The following is a 20485-nucleotide window of genomic DNA, read 5'->3' as shown; positions in this document are numbered from 1 at the left end:
GGGGGCAGAATTAAGGAAGTCAGGACTGAATTAAGGAAGTTAGGACTAAATTAAGGTCCCAAGGAGGAGGGGGATCTCTCACTGGAGGCCTAAGAAGAGATGTTCCTCTCAAAAAAGCTTTACAGAGCTTATGAGACATAATGTTAGAATTAGACAAACCAACATGAAAGTTAGAAATGGCCGCTAATTGTACCCAGATTGTAGCAGAAGCAGACCCGGAGTGAAACAGTTGTGCTAGGAATTCCAGAATTACGTGGACTGTGGCTGAAAAAGGATCCACATTCCTAGCCTCTGCCCAACAAGAGAAACGTTTCCATTTGCTAGCATAAGTTTTCCTTGTTGTAGACTTATGAGAGGAGACAATAATCTCATGGACTGCTGGGGAAATGCTACAAAGCCTGGCTAAGGTTGGAAGTGGAGCAACCAAGCTGTGAGCTGGAGAGTTTGGAGGGATTAATGCAACCCACCTGACTGATGAACCAGGAGGTCTAGAATTAGGCCAAGAGTCCAGGGATGATTGAGAAGGTAATGGTGCAGGAACGGGAACCATATCTGTCGAGGACAATAGGGGGCAATGAGGATCATTTTGCAACCCAACGATATTGCTTTCTGTATAAGTTTGGGTATCAGAGGAAAGGCATAAAGAAGTCCCTGGGGCCAATCGTGGACTAGAGCGTCTCTGGGAATGTGACCCTGAAGCGGAAGAAAGGAGTAGTTGCTGCATTTGCTGTTGAAGGGGGTGGCAAAGAGATCGCAGCAAGGCTGTCCCCATTTGCGGAAAATAAGACTCGCAACTTCCAGAGTCAGAGACCACTTGTGAGGCATGAGGATAGCTCTGCTGAGCCTGTCCGCTATGACGTTGGATCTCCCAGGGATGTGCGTCTCAATCAGAAAATGGGAGGAAATCGCTGACTGCCGAAGTCTGAGTGCTTCTCGACACAGGAGGTAGCATCTGGTTCCGCCCTGCTTGTTGATGTACCACACCACTGACATGTTGTCTGTTTGGATAGCAATGGTCCCAGAAGGCAGAGAGTCTTGAAGGGCTTCCAACACCAGGAGCACGGCTCTCATTTCTAGAACATTTATGTGCAGATGGTACTCGTGAGGTTGCCAAGTGCCTTGGACTGTCCTGCCCAGATAATGACCCCCCCACACCCTATCAGGGAGGCGTCTGTCATCACTGCGGCTACCGGAGGCGGTTGTACGAAAGGTCTACCCTGAGTAACTAGTGGTGAGACCATCCACCAAGAAAGATGTCTTTTGCATGCATCCGTGATCAAGATCATGAGAGTCATGGGTAGCTCTTGGAAAGACCACTGTGTGAACAGAAGCCACTGAAGAATTCTCATATGAAAGTGCGCTAGTGTGATTAGAAGAATGGATGCTGCCATGGAACCCAGAGTTTGAAGGACGTACCTGACTTGGATCCTTTTGCTCTGCATTAGAATTTGTACTTGCTGACAAATTGTGAACACCCTTTCTAGTGGTAGCCTTGCAAACATATTCCTTGTGTCTAAGTCTGCTCCTATGTAAGTGATAGATTGACAGGGCAACAAGGCAGATTTTTTGAAATTTATTGTAATGTCTAGCTTGGTACAGATTTGTGATTGTCTAGTCCCACGCTTGTAGGAGTTGCTGCCTGGTGGTAGCAGTGAGGAGCCAGTCGTCTAGATATGGAAACACCTGGAATCTCTGATGTCTCAGGTGAGCCGTGACCACTGCCATACATTTGGGGAACACCCTGGGGGCTGTGGTGAGACCAAAGGGCAGAGCTCTGAACTGATAATGACTGGCCCCCAGCCAGAAGCGAAGATATCTCCTGGAGTGCCTGTCCATCTTGATATGGTAGCACGCATCCTGAAGATCTATCGAGCACATCCAATTGTCCTGACCCAGAAAGGGTAGAATGGACTGCAGCGTGACCATCCGAAACTTTGTTCTTTGTAAAGACCTGGTTAGTCTGCTGAGATCCAAAATCATCTCCAGTCCCCTGTCTTTTTTGGTACTAAAAAGAACCTTGAGTAAATTCCGGATCCGTGCTGGTCTGCCGGGACTTCCTGGATGGCTCTTTTTTCTAGCAGTTTTGAAACTTATATCACTGCTTGCTTCTTCAGACTGGGTGGAACATCTGGAAGGGTCTTCCTTGACTGTAAGGAGGGTTGATGGAAGGGGAATTTTGTAACCTCTGGATATAAAGGACCGTACCCATCTGTCTTGTGTTAAACTTTGCCAAGCTTTTGGGTACAGTGAAAGTCTTCCCCCGACTGCCTCCAGAGGTGAGCAGCCGGGCAACCATTCAAGGACACTGGAAGGGCTTGTCAGAGAAAGAGTCGCTGTTGCCCTGGTTCTGCGGACCCCCTCTGCCACGAGGGCGGCGTCTATTATTATTGTTTCCCCCTCTGCCTCTAGAGAAAAAATCAGTGTGTGTGTCAGGCAAGACTCCCTGAGATTTACGGAACCACATCTTCCCACTCTTCTGACCCTTGGGGTAAGGTCTAGAGGGAATGGAAAAATTGACTCCCACGGCAGAGAGAGTCTTGCCTTCTTGCTCACACCTAGTCAAAGTGTCTTTCACCTGTGGTCCAAAAAGAAAGGAACCATCAAAGGGGGTGTTGGTGAAGGACGCTCGAAAGGGTTACGCAAAGTTACACAGCCGCATCCATGCATGCCTCCTAAGGGCCACAACCGTACCTGCAGCTCTACTCACCCCATCGTCTGCATAGGAAATGAGCCTCATGTAGGAGTTCACTACAGAATTAAGCGTCGCTAGCTGGGAAGCTACTTTGGCTTGTGCTCCCTCAGCTGTTGGATCTTGAAGGTATCTCAGAGCTCTTTAAGGAGATCCCTTTGAAGTCGGGTAAAATGCCATAGGTAGTTCGGTGACCTCATGGAGAAGGTTGCTGAAGCGAACATTCGCTTCCCGTATCTGTCCATTGTCCCAGACTCATTGTTAGGGGGATGGACAGACGAAGAGGTCTCCGCTAACTTTCTTGGTGGCTGCTGCTACCACCATGGCATCAACAGGAACAACTTTAGAAAGGAATTGCTTATCCTGGGGTTCTGTAATGAATTTACCAGGTCTCCTTGGAGTTGGTTCCACTGTATCCGGAGCTGACCAAGCCTTTCGAGCCACCACTGTCATAAGTGGATCGAAAGACAGAGAAACCCAGGAGGTGGAAGGTCGGAACCAAAAGCATCCAGAAATACAGACTCATCCTTGGTGGGGGCTAGGGGATTCCAGGTCCCCCTCTGCTTAAGCATTTCCAGGATGTCCGAGAGGGAAATATCTTTAGAGGGGGATCTCAGGGATCGTTCCAAATTATCTAAGTCTGCATCAGAAGTGACAGACTCGGGTGAGTCAATGTGCTTCCTCTTACACTTTTTCTTCAGAGGGGACTCGTCCGAGTGATCAGGAGAGGCCTCGGAAGAGGAGTAAACACCCAATGGGATGTCCTGGAGCATCAGTTCCCAACGCTTAGGGTCTGGAGGAGGAGCAGAGGTTGGCACAGGCACTACGCGGGATGGAGCCGGTGGGGCTGAAAGTGGAGCTGATTCAGAGGACAGCACACTCCGCATGACATAAAAGGCGTCCCCGCCACGATGCAGAGAAAGCTCTGGTTCCAAAGAAATAGGAATCTTTCTCCGCACCGAAGGGGACGGCTCCAAGGCCGATGTTGGAGCGGAGCTCACCTGCGCCGAAGCTCCAAGAGGGAGAACGGGGTCTAAGTTAAACGAGTTCTACAAAAGGGGATACTATAGAATAAAAAGTTATCTACAACAGTAACAACACTATCGCTAATAATAAAACAGAAAAATATACTAAAAGAGTTAAATTCTAGAGAGAATGTACACAATATAATACTACACAAGCCTGAGCCCCAAAAACGACACCTCGCAGGTGAAGCGGCAAATGAGATCTGGGTAGCTATCGCTAGGCATTATGGGATAAAAGGTAGCCTCGAGCCAGTAAACAGCTCTCGAGCTACTGAAGACGGCAGAGTCGGAGCAGAGGATCAACTCCGAACCCAACCAGCAAGAACGAAGGAGAGATGGACAACTTAACATCTTCCTTTACTTGTGCAGTGGCATTATAGTATACAGATATGGTTAAATAAACCCACTTTTCAGGAAATCTCATCACTCTTAGTACAAAACCAGTCTGTCCAGATCAATGAGAAGAGGTCACAAACTAATCTTTTTGGCAACCAGTGCAGTAAATAAACTATAAATGTGATAAATTCTCTACAATGGTCTGTCTGACCCAACTTGCGGTGGACTCTTGCCTGGTTTATGAATAACCATTATAATAGCTTGTTCCATGGATCTGAGCTCTCTCCAGTTAATAACAAATAGGTTCATTATAGGAGATTACTAGGCTAATGGCTTAACCAGCCCTTACAAGCCTAGCCAATACAACCTGATTTTACTCAATATATGGCCCCTAGGGACAAGAGGATGGCAGGAGTATGTGCCTATATCTTGAGTATTTTGCAGACTGCTCGTGTCCATAATGGGCATAGGAGCTACCCAAGCTCTGAATTTGCGATTCCCCATCCATTGATTCAAACTGCATTTGAAGAGGGCCAGGGAAGGGTTCTGCTTAACATGAGCAGGAAAGCCTGTTCCAAAGAAGGGGCAATCTCTGAGACACATATCTGTGTCTCCAGCATGTTTTGTTTGATTCACTAAGTTTTGATACTTAGATCAGGTGACCCTCCTGACGTGACTTGCAGATGATTAGATGCGCGATCAGGCCTGGATTTATAAGTGCCTTGTAGGCCAGTCACCACTTAACAGACGGCAGAAGACAGAGTAAAGGGGTAGGGGCTTTTAGTCTATCTGCACAAGTCACATTGTTTACACCTTGTGTGTTCTTTGTGAGGGACCTCTGAGGTCACTCCAGCTCCTTTAAGTGCCTAGTCAAGAGCATGCCAAATGGCACATTGTACTCAATTACCGGTCTAATGAGGGCTGAGAACAGCAAGGCTATAATTTTCTTGGATCCGAATGCCATACACCTCTACTTAAGTTTTGCCACACAAAGGGGACTTCCTCACCATTGTGGGCACATGGTAGTCAAAGTTCAGGATACTATCTGTGTACCTAGATCTCTCACCTCTATGTCTAACCCAAGGGGTGTGTGCTGTTGATGTAAACTGCAGGGGTATTTGACTTCCCAAAGGGTCATGCATTTTTTTGTATTTAGTTTTAGGCCATGGTTCTGGCACCAATCATTTGTCTGATCTAGACCCTCCTGGAGGATATCTGCATCATTGGGGAATGCAATGATTGCTCCCAGCTTGCAGTTGTCAGCAAACTTCGTCATCCAGAGGCCTTCCACATTAGCCTTGAATTCAGAGATGTACATTCCGAACAGGTCTGGTTCCAGCACTGAGCCCTGTGAGATACCACTAGTAACTGGCCTCTTGCTGGATCTGATTCACCCACTTTAACTATGTGCCCTGTCCGTGAGCCAGTTGGCTATCCATCTGGTGATGTAGGGATTTATGCCCAGTTTTGTGAATTTATTTAAAATACCCAAGTGGGGAACTGTGTCGAATGCCTTGGACAGATCAAGGTAGGCAGTATTGTACAGTTTTACCCCTATCTATGGCCTTAGAGATCTTATCAAAGAAATTCATTGGATTCAGTATGCAAGACCTGCCCTTGACAAAGCCGAACTGAGACGGGTCCAGTGTTTGAAGGTTTCTTATGCTATTATTTACCAGACTCATAATTACTCTTTCCATGGCCTTACATACAAGACCAGTCAAACTTATGGGTCTGTAATTTCCTGGATTAGTAGATGGTTGCCCTTTATGCATGGGGATGCCTATTTCTGTCCTCCACTCTATGGGGACTAAGCCAGTCTAGAGGCTGTAGTTAAACAAAGATCCTAATTGGCCTGATAAGTCCTGATTTAAGCTGTTTAAGAGGCAACCTGTTATATATTCAGCTCCCAATGAAGCCATGTTTTTAGCTTTACAGAGCGCAGTGGAAACCCTGTCCTTTGTTGATAATCAGTGGTGGACTGGTGGAGGCCATCTCTTGCAGGAGAACTGGGGTGATGGAGAGGTGAAATCTGAGCTGAATTTGTCGGCCAGCAGATTTGCTACATCATCTAACAGAGCACAGGTGATGCCATCTACAACGAGTTCCACACATTGTTGGCTGTTGCCCTTAAGACTAAGAACATAACTCAAAAAATGTCTTTTGGTCATCCTTACCTTTGGAGACTTTTTTTTTTTTTACCTCAAAGTCTGCTTTCAGAGACTTGACTAGGTTCCTTAATTCACTTGTTTAAACTAATGAGGAACTTTTTGCTCTGTTGTGCACTCTCTCTTGCGTCTCAAGATTTTCTTTTGTTGCACGGCCTATTAATACTTGGTGTACACTACAGTGACGTGTTTTTGTGGTTTAACTAGGATTTATTTTGGTCTGGTACTGCCATTTCTATGCAGTTGTTTATATGGTCATACAGGCTCTTGTGTATTTCTCTGCATAGGTTTCTGTATTTTTTGGATTTGGGGGAGCTTGGAAACTACCTATGCTGTCCCTCAACAGGGGGTAATTTGCTTTAGAGAAGTTCTTAAACTTACTGAGGTTAGACGTGGAGGGGATATTTTTACCTTTATTTCAAGGGAGATTACTTTGTGATCTGATATTACCAAAGACGACATCATGGGGTCAGCACTCTCCCATTTGTTTAAGTACAAGATCTAGGACATCTGTTCTCCCAGTGGGAGTGGAGACTAGATGCTCCAGGGCATTTGAATTTACAAAGTCAAGAAATCATTGGACCAGCATGCTGGTAGCTGTGTATGCCTCCAAATTAACAGAGGGGAAGTTAAAATCACCCATGAGTATGGTATTGGGCTGAATGGTGGGTGACTCTAGTATCTTCAGCTATGCTGTATGGATTTCCTAGTTCATTGTGGGGGACTTCTATCTAGCAAGAATACGGTAATGGAGTTTTTCATGGTTAGTTGGACATGGAGTTGCTGAAGCATGACATTGTTTGACCAGCCTTGAGGTGTGCTTATCCTTTATGTAGATAATATAAACCTCTGCCTTTTGCTCTTTCATGTGCAGTGGCTGGTCGGAACATATGAAAGGTGTTACAGCTTAATGCCATGCACTGCCAGAGTGCTTTCCGTGGCTTTGAACCACATTTCAGTAACTGCACAAATGACAGCATTCTCCAGGGAGTGCAGTTTATTGTTCATACTCTTAGCATTAGGCATTAATGCATTTAGCTTACACTGAGTTGGTCTGTTTGGCAATGCCTAAAAAAGGCACTATATAGAGGGTGGATAGTGTTCTGGTCAATATCCGAAACCCCATAGGTGACGGATGAAGACCATCACTGGCAAAGCAGTGTGGCCTGTCAACCATGTCCTCCCAGGATGACAATTATTGGACCCCTTCGGAATGACACCAGTAGCTAAGCCAACTCACAAAGTCAATCATTTTCTGCTGGTATTATGGCATCATCCTTGGAGACAGTAGAATGCTGCTCTATGCTAGGCTCACATCTGTGTGTGACACATTCTGAGAGCTCAATCATATCTCCCCTCATATAATCCGAGGAGGTACATCTCGGGTCATTCACAACCATAAGGACTATGACGGAGTCATTCTGGTACTTAGAAGTAACTGACCTGAGTGCTTGCATGATCTGGGCCACTGACAAACTAACTGTAACCTTCGCCTTATCCAGCCTGGTAAGAGGGACATCAGTGCGTCTCACAATGGAGTCTCCTATGGCCAGAATATTGGGCTGTGGAGTTTTTCACATTATAGGCTTGGTAGATGCGACACAATGAGATGTGACTTTATGTGCTGTGATGGGAATTGTTTGTGTGCATGCAGAGTTTTAAGGATTACGTCTGAGAGGCCTTTGTGATTTGGGTAAATTACAAGTGAGCACCTCTGCATACATGGGTCTGTGTGTGTGTGTGTTTATGTGGACCTTTGTAGGTGTGGTAAGTGATATATTTGAGTCACTGCCAACCTGGTTGTTTCTTTTTGTCTCTGTATGTGAGAGTCTAGCCTCCAGTGTCATAACAAATTTGTCTTCTAACAGTACATATACTTCTAATGGTAAACTATCCAAGCTGGGTATTTTTACCCTTCTTTGGCTTCTTTAATATTGTCTCCACCTCATCTTCTATAACTTCTTGCCATCAAGTAGTTCACCTGATCTTACACCAAACTTTAACAGGAGATTGGTTAGGAAATGTATTACTTGATTTGTCTTTCTCGCAAAATCTGCCTCTATTTCATGTAAGTATTGATAAAAATGAACAAAACTTTCCAGTATATCTTCAGGTTTGCCATAAACCTTCCATGCCCTTTGCACTACAATCTTGTATACTAATCATTCAGTCTGCTGCTGTATAAGCATTACAAGAGAAATATTTCTATATTTTAACTGTTAATTCAAAAGCTATTAGTCTAAGAGTTCTCCTAGCTTGGTCTACCTTGTAACCTAACGTTTTACTTAAATTATCCTGTATCTAGTACTTTGATTTCAGCTCCTTCCTTCTTGTGATCACTTCTTTCAGTGACTTCAACAGCTCTGTATGCAACATGACCACTTTCAAATCTACCGTCTTTTCTCAAGTACAGCTCTCCCAAAAAAATTTGTAGATCTGCCTTATACCTTTCCCATACTTTTATTATCCAACTCCCCTACTGTGTGGAAAACTCAGCACTACTGTCTGAAAAACAACTCCAATTTTCTTTTAAATTGTCCCCATGATAAAAATACAGGTTAACTCCAATTTGTCTCAAAAGCAATGGATAGTGGTCTGATGCATGGTCCTTGCTAACCAAGATTTGGTCCACCCTTTTAATATAACATTTACCTGAATGAAAAACATGCGTAAGTAACTCTAGAAAAGCTTAGTGATGGGTGTACATTTGTCATCTCCATTACTGTAGAATACTTCATGCATTACTGACACTTAAGTTGTTTTAAGCATAGTATAGTAATGTATAGGCAGTGATTACCACCACCACTTACTAAAATGTATGCAATTATGTGAAGTGTCACTAAAGCATGAAAGTCATTAAAACAGAAAATACCTTCTATTTTTTATGTTTAATGACAATCGTATCATACTGGCAGATAACTGCAAGTGTAACAGTCCTGAAACTGTAGAGATCTCCACCCGTTAAAATGCACGGAGTAAAATGCAAGTTGAGTAAAACAAGACAGTCATTAAACGAAGTATTAAGTGAAAACTTTTTTTCTATGTTTTAATGGCAGTCGTATCTTACTGAAGTTTCATTTAACTGCTTAGGAAATGTTGGGGGGGGATGACTTGCAGCACTGTGCCATTACTGCTTCATGCAACTGTTAACTATATGTGACTAAATTTTGCAGAACAGTCATTACACAAAATATTAAGTGAAAAGAATCTATTTTATGTTTGAATGCCTGTCATGCCTTACTGAGTCAAATGTATGCAGTTAACTGTATGAAACATTAGTGTTTAATCACAGTAGTGGCAGCAATCACCAGTCAGTTAAACTGCATATAACTAGGTGAAGAGCATGACAGCCATTAAAATATAAAAATAAAACCCATTACTTAACTCTACATACTTTAATGACTCGTGCTGAAACCTACACCATACCATATTACTTATAGATAAGTCAATCCCCCTTTTAAGGTCAAATTTTCTACATAAAATTATTGACACAAGCATCTATGGTAATGCTATGAAATGATTTTTCTTAGCTTAGTTGTTCCTAGTACTATGGAATTATCTGGGTACCCTTGCTCCTGATTGCCCTAGTTTAATGCTTGCACTTTCGATATTTGCAACGTAATGTCTTTCAGCTCACAGAACAATACAGTCACTAGATGGGCTGTTTCAATAATTAAGGCAGCTATTGTCTTTGTCATGTTGGTTGTTGAAGTAACTACACCAAGTAACAACTGCATTCTGAGCAATGAAACACAAAGGTACAACCTGCACTACAGATTTCCATGAGTTTGAAAAGATATATAGACAAACTGCTGACAAAATATGGTTTTCTTGAATGCAATATGGAACGCTTTACTGAAAACTAAGTGTTAAGGATGCAATAACTTTTCTCATAAACATTAAGTAGGTCCCTTACCTTTAGATTTTAGCTCAGAAAGCAAACTTCCAGGTCCTTCATGTCCAATAAGATGACCAAGGTAATGACCAGGATTTGATTTATAATATTTTTGAAGATCTGGTATGGGAAATGTCACATAAAGGTTTCTAATATCTTTTACAGGAACCACTTTATACATTTGCTGTGAAAACAGGAAACACAAAATTATGTTCCAGCTGCATTTCTTTCTTCACTTTTTACATCGGTCATCAGACAAATTCCATGTTGTTCAGCCAGATGTTGAGATTACAGTAGAAGTACAATTAAGGGAGCCTACTTGTAACAGCAGAAACCACAAACTGGACTAAAATTAGCCCTGTTCTCACAACAGCTTTTCTTCCAATAATGCCAAGTGGTTTCATCCCATGACAACAGCACTTCTGTACAAACATGTTACATCAAGAAAATATTCTCTTGTTCTCTCCAGACTTGCCCCATCAGCTATGGCAAAAATGACTGTCAAAAAAAGAATGATGCAGGTGCAATTCCCAATGAGAAGAATGAAGTCTAATGACATTAAAAGAGAGATTGCACCATGGGAAAAACACAATCAATCACAAAATATATATCTCGAGTGCAGTGAGAATGCACACTGCCAGATCTTTTGAAGACCTACTGACTGTATTAACTAATAAATCAGCATATAGTACAAAAAACCCAGAAACTGACAAATCCATAGATGAGTGAATATCAGGTAAAATCGATTCAACACTGTAACATTTAATTAACAAAACTGAGCACTTTCCACTACTCAAAATACAGACTTATTCTGTAGTCTGTACTTTAAATAGATAAAAGTGTTCAACTAATTACAGATTACTGTGTTGGATGGATTTTGCCTGGTGTTTTATTAACTTACATTCAAGAAATGTAGTCCAAAAGTGAGGAGTGCACCAGGCTGCAAATAAATCTCACCAAATCTTCCACAGACTGTCCTTTATTAAGACAAACAGGTATAAAGATAGACAGGTAAGCGCTTTCGCGTTGGTGTAACGCTTCTTCAGACCTTTAAAGATGTATGAATAATGCATCCCTTTATATACCATAGTACATTGCACCTTAATTGATTGAAGACCACAAGGTGTAATTGATGTAGTTAATGATGCTTACAAATTCAAACAAGTCTGAGTATAAATGTCTTACTAAATTCTACAAAGCTTATGAAAGCACATATAGTAAACTTGTGAAAACACACATAAATAGACTCATGAGTTAAAAACACATATGTTAAAACATATATTAAAACATATATTAAAACATGTATATTGAATACATAATATAAATGGGTAGAATTCGTTGGTTCAAGGGTCTACTGGCTAGAAAGGGTTTGAGGATATCTTATCATTGAGCCCAAAAAATGGGCTTGTAGCCTAAGAATCCATTTGTTCTCTATCCCTTCTGTGTGGCTTTTAATGTTACCTAGCCTATTAGTTCTTGTTAAAGTCTCAAGGACCATGAATTTAAAACAATGTGAAGATCATTTATCTAAAACATGTCGTGCTAGGGCATTTGTTGTATTCTGTTTATCAATTGCATAGATGTGTTCTCTTATTCACGTAATGTCCTGTTGGTTTTACCAACATAAAAAAGTGTACATTGTTGGCATTGAGCGGTATATAACATCTCTAGTTTTACAACATGCATCTCCCTTGAACGAATATTCACGTCCTGTGTGTGGATGTATGAATTTATCAGTTGCAGCTATATATTTGCATTGCTTACAACTTAAACATGCAAAGGTTCCTGTCTTATGTGGAAAAGTATTGACCTTGTTAAGATTTTCATAACATAGTCTCCTATCTAGGGACTTCATGTTTCTATAAGATATTGTTGGTCTAGTATCAACTAAGTCTTTTATTTTCTCATCCATCAAGAGTAATTTCCAATTGTCTCCTATAACCTGCCTTACTTGATTATTGATATTAGTATAAGGAATAATCAGTCTGTTTAGAAAGGGGCTATAAAGAGACAGAAGTACATGAAGCACTAATTCATGGGGATATTCACAGAGTAGGTAAGGGCACTCCGTTTTTAAGGAGAGTAGATGATAATGATGGGTTGAACATTAAAACCAATCCCCCAGCAGTAAACAGACTGATTATTCCTTATACTAATATCAATAATCAAGTAAGGCAGGTTATAGGAGACAATTGGAAATTACTCTTGATGGATGAGAAAATAAAAGACTTAGTTGATACTAGACCAACAATATCTTATAGAAACATGAAGTCCCTAGATAGGAGACTATGTTATGAAAATCTTAACAAGGTCAATACTTTTCCACATAAGACAGGAACCTTTGCATGTTTAAGTTGTAAGCAATGCAAATATATAGCTGCAACTGATAAATTCATACATCCACACACAGGACGTGAATATTCGTTCAAGGGATATGCATGTTGTAAAACTAGAGATGTTATATACCTCGCTCAATGCCAACAATGTACACTTTTTATGTTGGTAAAACCAATAGGACATTACGTGAGCGAATAAGAGAACACATCTATGCAATTGATAAACAGAATACAACAAATGCCCTAGCACGACATGTTTTAGATAAAGGATCTTCACATTGTTTTAAATTCATGGTCCTTGAGACTTTAACAAGAACTAATAGGCTAGGTAACATTAAAAGCCACACAGAAGGGATAGAGAACAAATGGATTCTTAGGCTACAAGCCCATTTTTATGGGCTCAATGATAAGATATCCTCAAACCCTTTCTAGCCAGTAGACCCTTGAACCACTGAATTCTACACATTTATATTATGTATTCAATATACATGTTTTTAATATATGTTTTAATATATGTTTTAACATGTGTTTTTAACTCATGAGTCTATTTATGTGTGTTTTCACAAGTTTACTATATGTGCTTTCATAAGCTTTGTAGAATTTAGTAAGACATTTATACTCAGACTTGTTTGAATTTGTAAGCATCATTAACTACATCAATTACACCTTGTGGTCTTTAATCAATTAAGGTGCAATGTACTATGGTATATAAAGGGATGCATTATTCATACATCTTTAAAGGTCTGAAGAAGTTACACCAAGCGCTTACCTGTCTATCTTTATACCTGTTTGTCTTAATAAAGGACAGTCTGTGGAAGATTTGGTGAGATTTATTTGCAGCCTGGTGCACTCCTCACTTTTGGACTACATTTTGATATTTTTTCGTTTTGAGGGTGCTTTGCTTGTCAGGTAACTTTGTTTTTACTTACATTCAAGAAAGCTTTGTTGTATATGTACCACAAAATACAACATTATACTCTACCTACAATTTAATTACAAATGAAGAGATCAAGGCAATACACTCTTGCAAAGTCATCTTGCCTGAAATTACCTCTGCTCCAAAATAGTCTGTATAACTGTGTCTGGCGAAGGTGTACAATAAAAATTAGGTGGCCATCTTAGAATAAATTCTCCTCAAATTAAGAAGAAGTAAATGATGCTCTGATAGAATATACCATAAAAGTTACTCAACAGATGACTTCTAACAATATTTACAATGAAACTGTAGCTGAGTTGTTAGAAATGAATGAGCCACCGCAATAATACAATGTTATTTGCATGAATACAGTGAAAGCAAAATTTTGCTCATTTCTTACAACCCAGGTTATTAATGAATGAAAAAGCTATCCCCTATAAAGTACAGTTTTGTACCTACCATAAATGTAGATGTTCGAAGATCCACATTGCTGCAGTCCTTACTTATGGGTAGTCCGCTGTCCTCGGTCGGCCCGAATACCAAAGTATTAGGCTGACGTCGGTCATGGGCGCTTAGATCTGACATCAGAGCGTCAGGGTATAAAGGCGCATGCCCGACGTCATATCCTCAGTCTTTTCTTGCCCCAGATGTCAGAAGGCCAAACCAGAAAGGCCACAGCCAAAAACAGAATACCTCCCAAAAACATGCCCAACCACAACCATCACCTAAAGCATAACACCAAGTCTAACTACAGTGGGGAAGGAGGGAGGGTAAATTGGACTGCAGCAATGTGGATCTTCGAACATCTACATTTATGGTAGGTACAAAACTGTACTATGTTCTTCATCTCACATTGCTGCAGTCCTTACTTATGGGTAGAATCCCAAAGCGACGGGAAAGGGAGGATGGTAAAAATCATAAAGCATTAGGGGCCGCTAAAATGCCCTGTAAAATTGCAGTGGCAAATCCAGCCCTAGACTTAGAATAAAGAGGAAGGTGGTAATGTTTAGAAAAGGTATGCACTGAACTCCAAGTAGCTGCCTCCAAAATGTCTTTTGTAGCTACCCCCCTTAGAAAGGCCGTAGAAGTAGCAGTAGCCCTAGTGGAATGAGGCCTGATTCCAGCAGGAATCTCCTTACCATGATGGGAATAACAGAAAGAAATACAAAACCCAATCCATTTAGAAATAGTTTGTTTTGAAACAGGTTTACCCTGCGAACCCAAAGCAAAACAAACAATTGCTGAGACTGTCTGAACTCCTTGGTTCTGCTCAAATAATAACGCAACTGCCTGTGAATATCCAAAGTATGCAAAATTTTCTCCCCTTTATTTTGGGGGTTTGCATAAAAAGTAGGCAAATGAATAGTTTGATTTAAGGCCACACTAGAAACCACCTTAGGCATAAAGGAAGGATTAGTACGCAAAGATACCCTATCCTTATGAAAAATCAGGAAAGGCTCCACTGCCATGAGGGCCTGTAATTCAGAAACCCTTCTTGCAGAGGTAATGGCCAACAAAAAAGCAGTTTTCCATGATAAATACTTTAACTCGGCAGTAGCTGCAGGCTCAAAAGGTTGTAGAGTAAGTTTTTCCAACACAAAATTGAGATCCCAAGCAGGAGTAGGAGCTCTACGTGGGGGTCTTATATTCTTTGCCCCTCTAAGAAATTGCTTAAACCAAGGATGAGAGAATAAAGGAGGGTCACAATCATAGTGAGCAGAAATGGCTGCAGCATGGACCTTTATTGAGGAGAAAGACAAACCCTTGTCCAATAACTCAGTAAGATATTGAAGAGCAACACTTAAATCAGGTTTGGAGACATCAAAGTCCTTTCCTTTGCTCCAAATAAAGAATCTCCTCCATTTATCAGCGTAAACTTTCCTGGTACTAGGCCTCCTGGCCTCCAAAATAACATTCAAAACTTGTTGTGGAAGCTGAGACCCTCCAGAGTCTAAAACAGAATATGCCAGGCTGTTAGATGTAGAGACTGAATCTTGACATTGAGGAAGTGACTGTCCTCTTGTGACAAAAGGTGCGGAATCAAAGGCAGAGGCCATGGAGGCTCTCGTACTAAACTCCTCAGTAGTGGGTACCAGTGTTGTCGAGGCCAATCCGGTGCTATCAAAATCATGGTTGGCTTGTCTTGTCTGGCCTTCAAGAGTACCTTGGGAAGAAGAGGCAGAGGTGGAAAGGCATATACATGCAGATTGTTCCAACTGAATGATAGAGCGTCCACCTTCCAAGCTGTGTGATGAAACATTTTGTGCAAAACTTTGGCAACTGGTAATTTAGTGGAGAAGCGAACAGATCTATGTCTGGAGTTCCCCATAACACTGTCAACTGTTGAAATACATGAGGATCCAATTTCCACTCGTGAGGATCCACTATTTGTCTGCTCAATAAATCTGCTAAGGAGTTCTGTGCTCCTGGTAGAAACCTTGCCTGAAGATTGAGGTGTAGATTGAGAGCAGTTTCCCACAGAATCATCGCTTGCCTGCAAAGAGGGTAAGAATGGGTTCCCCCCCTGCTTGTTGATGTACCACATGACAGTAGTGTTGTCTGTTTGAATCAACACCTGCCCTGGGTGAAGTAAATCTTTGAAAGCCATCAATGCAAACTGGAATGCTAACATTTCCTTCAAGTTGATATGCAAATGTTGGAGTTTGACAGGCCACGTGTTTTGCACCCATTTTCCATTGAGGTGTGCTCCCCAAGCCTTGTCCGAGGCATCTGTCGTTAGAATCTGACTCGCCTCTGGCCGGGTCACAGAGAGTCCCTTGTTTAGGTGACATTCCTGAGCCCACCACAAAAACTCCTTCCGAATGCAAGGTATTATCTGAATGACAGTGTCTAGATCTTGGCAGTGCTGTGTCCATACATTTTGAGATACCATTGAAGCTTCCTCATATGCAATTTGGCATTGGGAAGCACCAGAATACAAGATGCCATGAACCCCAAGGCTTGAAGGACTGTCCTTGCAGTCAGCCTGGACCGTAGAGACATTTGATGGAAATAAAGAGAAAGGCTTCTTTGTTTGTCCGGGGTCAAAAAGGCCATCTGGGAAGCTGTATTCAGTCTCACACCCAGAAAGCACATGTCCTGAGAGGGTACTAGACTGGACTTTGTTTCGTTCACAGAATACCCTAGGCATCTTAAAACTGCCATCACATACTGTAGATGATGAAGAAGTTCGTCCTTTTCTTGTGCAATAATCAGGCAATCGTCCAAATACGGATAAATCTGTATTCCTCTTAGTCTGAAAAATGCTATCACTGGAGCCAGAACCTTTGTGAACACTCTGGGCGCAGTAGATAAGCCAAAGGGCAATGCAGAGAACTGATAATGTAAATTTCCAGCCCGAAAACGCAGGTACCTCCTGCAACTGGGCCTGATAGGAACATGAAGGTAAGCCTCTTTGAGGTCCAGAGTAACCATCCAGTGATCTTTTCCCAACAGAGGTAAAAGTTGTTGTAAAGTCAGCATCTTGAACTTTGGAATGTCCAGGTAAGTGTTGAGGATAGATAAATCCAAAATTGGTCTCCACGTGTTCCCTTTCTTTGGAACTAGAAACAGGCGAGAATAAAATCCTAGGCCCACTTCTGATAGAGGAACTGGCTGTATAGCTTCTATTTGAAGAAGTAAAGAAATTTGTCTGCGAGCCTCTATCCTTTGCCGAGGAGGGACGTCTGGCATGCCTTTGAAAGGAGGCATGGTATGGAAATAGAACTTGTAACCTCGGTTTATAATGTCCAATACCCATTTGTCCTGGGTGACTAAATGCCAATTTTGCTTGAAAAGAGCCAACTTTCCTCCCAAAGGAGCTGCCAGGCAAGAAGAATCTGGCAGCTGAAAATGTAGGTCATTGGGCCTGTTTACGAAAGGACTGGCCCCTGCCCTCACCAGCAGATTGAGCAGGCGAACTCCATTGTCTCGGCCTGAAAGTACTCTGAGCTCTGCCCCTACCATGCCTAGATCAACCCCTAGACTGAGAATCAGAAGAAGGGTACGTCCACCCCTTAGTAGGCCAATTTCTACTAAACTTTGGAGGTTGTACCTGCAAAAAATCTTTAACAGTCTGCATAGACTTAGCCTTGTCTTCCATTTTCTTTAAGACTGACTCCACAGGAGGACCAAACAAAACTTCAGACTGTAAAGGGGCATCCAGAATTCTAGACTTAACATGCTCAGACAAATTCTGATCCTTAAGCCAGGCGTGCCTACGAATAACTGAACCAGTGGCAGCCACCCTAGAAGAAGCCTGTAAAGCATCAAAACCACATTGCAAAGAGTGCTTACCCACCTGTTCAGAAACATGCACTAAATCCTGCAATTCTTTACACTCTATGCCCTCTGCCAAAGCATCCACTTTAGACCTTAGCTGAGAAAGGAGGAAATTCTGATACTTCAACATATGAAACTGGCAGTTCAAAGCTCTCATTGCTAAAGTAGAAGAGGTATACACCTTCTTACCCCATCTATCCAAAGCTCTAGCTTCCTTATCCAGAGGAACCGGATTCTTAACAACAGAGGCTCTAACACCCTTAGGCCCCTGACTAATAGTTTCTGGGTCCGCCCTAGGACTCTTATACAGATATTTATGAGCCTCAGGCACCCTGTAATACCTGTCCGGTTTAACTGGGGCAGGAGGCACAGAATCTGGATTAAGGGAAGCTTCGAAAAACATCTGAAACAACATCCAAAACCGGAGGTATAGCTAAGGGTCTATGCTGTGGTAAAACAAGAACTCCCTAAGTCTCTTCCGTGAATCAGAGTAATCCTGTCCCTCCCACTGAAAATGCTCCCTCATGGAATGCAGAGTTTCTGAAAATGAAAAATCCTCTGGAGGAGAAGCAGAAGGAGTGGAATCCTCTGCATCAGAATCAGAATAAGGAGGAAATCTTGAATGTCTTCAGCAGAAGACTCTGAATCATCTGAGGCCTGCTCCAAACTTTCCAACTCTGGCTCCATCCTGGGCCTTTTATCAGGAGGGGGAATAGAACCTCTAATTAAAGTAATCAAATCCTCTGCCATTTTAAGCATGTGCTTTTTAGGCACAGACCCTGAAGAACCAGAACTGACACCAGAGGAAGGCAAGACAGACCTGCCCTTAGAAGGAGCCTTAGAAACAGTAGCAGAAGGCCTAACCACCTTAGGCATAGAAGGGAGAATAGTAACCTGAGAGGCCCCTTCAGCCTGACCTGCCTCCTGAGAGGCCACATCCTGTAAAATCAAAGTTTCCCCCTGGGACTCAACAGAAACTTCAGCCGGATCCACCTGTTCAGCTGTAGCTTCTAAAGACCCGGCGTCCGAAACGGACGAATCATCCTGCCTAGGCTTTAAAGATTTGTCTTTGCGCTTCTTAGTAGAAGCAGGCGTCGGAACATCCGACGGCATATTATAATTACACCTCTTGCCAAAGACTAACCTAGCGCAATCTAACCTCCGTTTTATAGTGCGCTTATTAAACCTAGCACAAAACCGACACCCGACTACGTCGTGCTCCGGTCCCAAACAAGGAATACAAAGCGAGTGGTAATCCCTATGCGGTATCTGTGTCCCACAAGAAATACAATTATTCACTTTTTCTGACATCCGGTAATTAACTGAGGCAAGAAAAAACAAAAATATTCCCCAACGGGGTACTTAGCCCAACTTGGTATCGGTCTGAAACTCCGAAAACGAAAAATTTCAGAACGCCGAACGGCACTTGCAACGCTGCTTCTGCATCGGACCATGCGGCAAAAAAGACTGAGGATATGACGTCGGGCATGCGCCTTTATACCCTGACGCTCTGATGTCAGATCTAAGCGCCCATGACCGACGTCAGCCTAATACTTTGGTATTCGGGCCGACCGAGGACAGCGGACTACCCATAAGTAAGGACTGCAGCAATGTGAGATGAAGAACATCTCAAAAGTTTCATACAATGAGCTGCATTTGCCACTTCTCGTGTTCCTGCTGTTAAAATACAACAGTCCTCCTTACAACCTAATATAACACAGTCTTGCTTCAACTGCTTTGGCTAAGGCAAGATAGTAGACTGCACAATCCAACATGAATCTAATCCAAATGGTGACTGCAAGATGGTAGAGGTAGAGTAAAGCAACTCAAAACACAGCTCTGAGTAAAGAGTTATCACAAACTACTGTGAACTGTTAACAGAAATCAATAGCTGAAATGTCTGATACCCAGAAGGTCAAAATATAGAAAAAGTGAAGTAAAAGAGAAGGCAGCTAAGGAAACTGAAAGCAGTGTGGTAGAGCAGAGGTGGGAAAAGCAGCTAAACAACAAAACTCCAGACATGCTAGAAAGCCTGATGAAATGTTCTCTGATTTTTAAGATAATCGGTTCCCTATCGAAATACATACATCTAAAAGAAGGCTATAGGAAATAAGAGGATGCTTTAACCAATCATTCAGAGGACATAACTGTTATGCAGACTGTTGAAAAGGAGACAAAGGAACAATTAAATATGAAAATAATGATTTTGTAAGTAAACATATATAACGGTAGACATTCAAATGATCATTACTGCAGAAGCCTAGGCTATATGGGTTATAACAATCATGGGATATAACAGCCATCCCATCTCCAAAATTTCAGGGCACCTTCCATGCACAATAACAGTTAAACAGCTCAAGTTTAGCTGACTAAAAGACAGGTTTGGGTACCAAGCTTTTCAGAGCTTTCATGGCAACTGAGAGGGAGGCTAAGACCTGACAGTACATTGCAAAGAAAAACAAAAACGCAGACACCTAGCATAAAAAACATACAAAAAAAAACAAATGGGATGGAGGGAGGGAGCAGCTACTGCAACAGCGATCACTCGAACATCTTCTGCTATGTTAAATTTACTTGGACAACTGTACTACGTCCTTCATCTTGACCACTGCTGCAGCGGATGCAGCTATATGGATAGATTACTACAGCTTAAAATAAATGGGAGGTAGAAGGGGAAGGGTCCAATTGTCAGTGGTGAACAGGACCCTCAAAATGATCTTCTGACAGTCTTTCAAAATCTTCAAACGTAGCCTGGAAATCAACAGAAAAGCATACAAGAACATTCCAGTCCAAGTAAAAGAGGCATCTGTCTTCAAAGCCTTCTTGCATGTGGTCCTGG

The 20485-nt window shown here is 42.1% G+C and overlaps 1 protein-coding gene across 6 annotated transcripts in view; it reads right to left on the bottom strand.

Annotated features, from left to right (window-relative positions):
• IDE (insulin degrading enzyme) overlaps positions 1 to 20485 on the bottom strand; it is a 3524264-nt gene that overhangs the window by 2643790 nt on the left and 859989 nt on the right. For all 6 annotated transcript variants that reach the window (XM_044056694.1, XM_044056696.1, XM_044056693.1 and 3 more), the window contains one exon: positions 10135 to 10297. In XM_044056694.1, the coding sequence (XP_043912629.1) occupies positions 10135 to 10297 (163 nt within the window). The remainder of the gene's footprint in view (positions 1 to 10134; positions 10298 to 20485) is intronic.

The sequence above is a fragment of the Protopterus annectens genome, chromosome 14.part0 (genome assembly GCF_019279795.1).
Source record: "Protopterus annectens isolate FY-2018-M chromosome 14.part0, PAN1.0, whole genome shotgun sequence".
NCBI classification, from domain to species: Eukaryota; Metazoa; Chordata; order Ceratodontiformes; family Protopteridae; genus Protopterus; species Protopterus annectens.
Note: the sequence above shows the minus strand (reverse complement) of the source record. Positions and strands in the feature narration are given on the sequence as shown.